Here is a 6,007-nt window from a genome sequence, read left to right as displayed (position 1 = left end):
TCCTTACTTCCTAAATATGAGACCTACATAGGGGTTTAGATGAAACGATCTAGTGCACTTGTATAAACATCAGGCAGGTGTTTTTGAAGCGTGTAGACGCACATCACTGCCACCTGAACGATTTTCAAACCACTTAAGTGGGCGGAGCTACGAGTCAGAACCTCCTGCACAGGTGTGGAAGTGACCTTCATAAACCAGACCAAAACTTAAATACATGAAATGCAGATATAAACAAAAAACTAAACAAACAATAAAATGCATTGAATTATACATTTATTAATAATCAAAATGTTTTGGTTAGTTTGTTTATATTTAGATTTAGATTTCAAATAATTTTTCCACCACCATGCATTTCTCATAGTTTCTAAACGTAAAGGGAAAATATTATCTAAAATTTGAGCAATTTATTATTATCCATATGACTTCATTTATGTGTGTTAGAAAAGTGAAGAAAAGAGTGAAGTGGGTGGAGAAGAGTGATAGCAGGAGTGATTTGTGATCACTGCAAGAATGAAAGGGAAAGTTTATAGGACTGTGGTGAGACCTGAGATGTTGTATGGTTTAGAGACAGTGGCATTGAGTAAAAGACTTAAAAGGAGGTGGAGCTGGAGGTAGCAGAGCTGAAGATGTTGAGGTTTTCGCTGGGAGTGACGACGATGGACAGAATTAGAAATGAGTTTATTAGAGGGACAGCGCATGTAGGACGTTTTGGAGACAAGGTGAGGGAGGTGAGATTGAGATGGTTTGGACATGTGCAGAGGAGGGACATGGGGTATATCAGTAGGAGAATGCTGAGGATGGAGACACCAGGAAGGAGGAAAAGAGGAAAACCAAAGAGGAGGTTCATGGATGTGGTGAGGGAAGACATGCAGGTAGTTGGTTTGAAAGAGGCAGATGTAGAGGACAGAGTGGTATGGAGATGGAGACGGATGATCTGCTGTGGTGCCCCCTATTGGGAGAAGCCAAAAGAAGAAAAAGAAGAAGATATATAAAACCATCCTACTATATATACACTGATCAGGTGTAACATTATGACATTATAACATTATGAGCGGTGAAGTGAAGAACACTGATTATCTCTTCATAATGGCACCTGTTAGTGGGTGTATATATGTATTAGATTAGATTAGATTAGATTAGATTTGATTAGATTCAACTTTATTGTCATTGTGCAGGGTACATGTACAGAGCCAATGAAATGCAGTGGATTAGCAGCAAGTGAACATTTTGTCTTCAAAGTTGACGTGTTAAAAGCAGGAAAAATGGGCAAGCGAAAGGATTTGAGCGAGTTTGATGAGAGCCAAATTGTGATGTCTAGGCGACTGGGTCAGAGCATCTCCAAAACTGCAGCTCTTGTGGATGTTTCTGGTCTGCAGTGGTCAGTATCTATCAAAAGTGCTCCAAGGAAGTATCAGTGGTGAACCAGTGACAGGGTCACGGGAGGTCGAGGCTCATTGATGCATGTGAGGAGCGAAGGCTGGTCCGTGTGGTCCGATCCAACAGACAAGCTCCTGTAGCTCAAAGAAGTTCATGATGTTAATGTTTGATGGGTCAAAACTGTTTTCGCAGCAAAAGGGGAATAATTTTAAGTAGATAATATTATCTTTATGATTTTCCGGAGGTGTTGAGTGCTTGTTAGCTGCTTTTCCTTCGCTCTCTGGTCCACTCATCTCAAACCATGTAAACTGGATTTAAGTCTGGTAAAAGAGAGAGAGAGAGAGAGAGAGAGAGAGAGCGATCCAACACAAAACCTGGACAGATGAAGATCAGGAAAAAAATTACCTGGTTCTTTTTAGAGGAAAAAAAACTCCATTCCCATGCAATAAAATTGTAAAGAGATCCCAAGGATCTAAGGTGAGCTTTTCAAGCTGTGAAGACCCTCTGATAAACCTGAGGAAACATATCAGTGCTGTCTGGAGGACACTCATATAACTTTCATTGATTGAAGTACATCCATTTGTAAGATTTCCTGATTTTAATGTTTGACCCTAATCTCAGAAAGCGAGAGTTTTTGTTATAAAAACTTTTTTGCATGTTAAATATTCATTTATTTGAGGATTTCATTTTATTTTCTGTGTGGATAAAAATCTGTGTGGAGATCAGGACACACCAGACTACAGTTATCAATCTGAATTCATCCAAAGATATTCCTAAATCCTTCGCAAATGCACTTATAAGAATATAATCTTGGTGATTTTCCACTCATACCACAGAGCTCACCATATTCTGTCTGCAGGGTAATGTTTTTTTTTGTTTGGCCAATAGAGGGCAGCAGTGCAGTCTAGATCCAGTAGTAGCTATTTACACCAATCAGTCATAACATTAAAACCACTGTGGGGTGAAGTGATCATTGGCACCTGTTAAGAGGTGGGATTTAGACAGCAGGTTCTCAAAGTTCATTGTACGGACAGAATAAAGCTCCTCGTCACACCACAAAAAATGTTCAGGAACATTTTGAGGAACATGACAAAAAGTTCAAGGTGTTAACCCGGCCTTCAAATTTCCCAGATCTCAATCTGATCAAGAACCTGTGTGACATTGGCAATGCAGAAAAAGCTACCAAGGAGACCCAATTGTGCTCTCCCTCAAAAGTCCAGTCTCATACTTGTTTTCATGAGAGTCATAGAGATCCTAGTAATTGAAAAACATCAACAGTATAAGATATCAGATACTTCAGAGCTTCTTCATGACATGCTTGTTTGGGCCATAAGTCCACCTTGCACATACTCTAAGGGTGAGATGAAGTGAGATTAATCCTGTGGCCAAACCCAGAGTTCCTGCCTTTAGTCAGATTTCCCACATTGGTGATCACTGGGTTTTTAAACAGTTTTTCATGTTTTTGGAAAACACCAGAGTCGGTTCTTTGGATATATGGCTGATGGAGGGACCTGTGGTCTAGGTGTTAAAACATGGTGTTCCCAGGATAGTGTGTGTGTGTGTGTGTGTGTGTGTGTGTGTTACCAGTGCCCACATTATAAGCTCTAGATCCACATATCAGGATAAAGGTTTCTGAAGTTAAAGGTCCAGGACACATGACATTTACAAACGTTTTGTTGTTTACAAATTGTTGTTGTTGTTTGTATGTATAATTTGTAATTGTTTGTTTGTATGCGTGCATGCTGTTGTTATGTTTTTGTTCGTTTTATTAGTTGTATGTTTGTTTGCATGTACGCAAGTTGTTTTGTTTTTGTTCTTTGCTTAGTTGTTTGCATGTTTTGTTTGTTGTTCGTATATAGTTTTTTGTTTGTTGCTTGTTTTTTATCTTTGTACGTACGCTTTGTTTGTTTGTTTGTTCTTTGCTTAGCTGTTGGCATGTTTTGTTTGTTGTTCGTATATTGATTTGTTTGTTTGTTACTTGTTTTTTAAATCTTTGTATGTATTCTTTGGTTTGTTTGTCTGTTTGTATGTTGGCGATCACGCAGTGATTTCGTCTCGGAGCGTGGAACGCGATTGGTTGAGGCGTGTCAGGGGTGGCGCGCACGTGCGCGTTCACGCCAGGCGGCGACCGACCGAGCTGTCAGTAAGAGGAGCTCTGTATCTCACACACAGGCACGCGCGCGCGCACACACACACACACACACACACACACACACACAACGGTGGTGGCGGCGGCTTAAAGGGGCTTCGCGTGCTCGTGAGATTTTGTTTTTGGGATTGTTGTGCAAATCTGATCTTTGTTACGACCCGGAAAAAACCAAAGATAATAAACCCCCCTGATAAAGCAAGCCGCGTTTGTGAGGATGGACTGCGGCCCATAAGAGCGGCGCGATCACGGGAGCGAGCCGGACAAAGCGAGCCGAGAAGATGAGCGCGAGCACAACGGCGTCGTGTCGCTTCGCCCATTACTTCGTGTTATGTGGACTGGACACGGACACGGGCCTCGAGCCCGACACTCTCACGGGTAACACTTTATCTCATTATTGTTATTATTATTGTTACAATGTAACCGCGGAGCACGCGATTAAAGCCGCATCAGGGTTTTCTGGTTTCCTTTCCACGCGAGCGCGCGCGCACTCACTCGTGCACAGCTGGTCGCTTTATGTTCTGCTTGTAAAGGAGTTTGTTTATTTATTTATTTATTAAACGGTAACGAAATCAGTGCGGGATTCCGAGTGCACCAGCGACTCCTTTCCCCTCATATTTTTCATCTTCATCCTTTAATTATTCCCCATGTTTATATGCATGAATGTAATGACTCTATAAACACACCCTAGGTCTTCTAAATGTTTTTTTTTTTTCCGCTTGAGAAAAAACGACATGCATGATATAATTCATGAAATTCCACTTTCACAGGTCATGTCACTGAGATTAAAACATGAAATGCATTTCCTCTGTGTGGAGTAAATAACCCTGAAATATGACATCTAGCCAAAAAAGGATGCAAAATATACATTTTTTTTTTACAACATTACAAATAGCTTTTAATGTCAAGTATTGGATTTTTATACATGCACACAGATACTGTAGGGCCTGTGCATTAAATAATACTGATATTAAAAATGAAATGCATTGTGAACATAAAAACTGTTTAAAAAAAAAATGCATAAATCTTTGTACCCTAAAAATTAAAATGAAGTGCAAAAGTTATGGTTGAAAGTATATGTTGAGATTGCACAAAAAGAGATGTTGGTTGCATAACACCGAACAGTCTGGATGCAATATTATGGAGTATAAATGAGGATTCATGTTATATGCATAATTATTTATTTGCTCAATAATTTGCATGCAACTGTTTCAGTCTGAATGAATTGAATCCGTTTCAGATTCCAGAAGTGCAGGGTTTTTGTTTGTTCTAGGAAAAAAAAAATCACTTGCAATTGTTTATATTGCATATATTCATTTACAGGTTGATTCCATAGTTTTCAAATAAGATCCGATTTATTTATTTGCATATTTATCGTATTATTTCCTTTCAGTCTGATCGCAATTCAATTCGGGTCCAGTCTGATCCTAGAGGTGCTTAATCGAAAGCTGTTCAATCAGATCATTTGGTGGCCTGTAAATGCACAGTTTGTGGTCTCCTGAATATTAGATCTGGTATGTAAGTAAGGAAAAGGTCAGAAATGCTGCTGTGTTCACGCTTCATGCCACAAGCAGCCATACTCATTTAACATCACATGCTGAACCAGAGATATCAAGGGCTTTCCAAAGACCAATTATTTTCTTTAGCCTGGAGGTTGGACTTCTAACCTTCTGCTGTGCCTTTTTTTTTTTTTGTACCGTACATGGACAAAACTTTGTGGACACCCCATTCCACATTTAGTCTCCATTTGCTCTTATAATAAGCTTCACTTTTCAGGAAAGATGTTCCAGTAGATTTTGTGGAGATTTGTGAGCCCTCATTTAGCCGCAAGGGTGTTAAAGTCAGATACTGATGTAGGTGAGAAGGTGAGGAGACCTGGGGGGGGTGCAGTCAGCGTTCACATTCATTCTTCTACAATAGGGTTGAAGCTCGATCTAGCAGGAGATCTTCCAACCCATGTAAGGCAGATCTTCATGGAGCTCATTTTGAGTCTTGCTGTGGAACGTGTGTCTCCAAAGTGGTGGTAACAGTTTGTGGGAGGAAGAAGGACATGCAGGTGGGAAAGACGGGTGTCTCAATACTTTTGTTTATATAAACGCTCTAGATTGAGCGCCATTACCGCTGTTTTCCCTCAGTTACACAAAGCTTGGCCTGCAAACCGCGCTTTTGAACACGTGTATTAGAAACGAGTGATTTGAGCGTTAGCATCGAATGTTTTTAAGTGGAAATATTTAAGATTATAAACAAATATATTAAAGAATGAGAAAAATCTGGACAAATGTGGACAATCTCAATGAGTATTTCATTGACGGAAATCTTTTCTGGCATCGGCATTAAATAAATTAAAGATGAAGCTGATAAGTACAGACATGACTGTGTGTGTGTGTGTGAGAGAGTGTGAGTGTGTGAGAGAAGGTATGTACAAGTTAAGGCTTGATAGATTGAGATATTTAACTGTAACAGTCACATAGACAGACAAAGTCT

The 6,007-nt window shown here is 39.9% G+C and overlaps 1 protein-coding gene across 1 annotated transcript in view; it reads left to right on the top strand.

Moving 5' to 3' along the window:
• Positions 1–3,554: 3,554 nt before the first annotated feature.
• The window catches only part of dennd5b (DENN/MADD domain containing 5B), a 44,536-nt gene continuing 42,083 nt past the window's right edge, over positions 3,555–6,007 (top strand). Inside the window, 1 exon segment of the mRNA XM_046859171.1 lies at positions 3,555–3,901. Within this exon segment, the coding sequence (XP_046715127.1) occupies positions 3,805–3,901 (97 nt within the window). The 5' untranslated portion in view covers positions 3,555–3,804.

The sequence above is a fragment of the Silurus meridionalis genome, chromosome 10 (assembly GCF_014805685.1).
Source record: "Silurus meridionalis isolate SWU-2019-XX chromosome 10, ASM1480568v1, whole genome shotgun sequence".
Taxonomy (NCBI): domain Eukaryota; kingdom Metazoa; phylum Chordata; class Actinopteri; order Siluriformes; family Siluridae; genus Silurus; species Silurus meridionalis.
The sequence above is the reverse complement of the archived record's forward strand: the minus strand, read 5'-3'. Positions and strand labels throughout refer to the sequence as shown.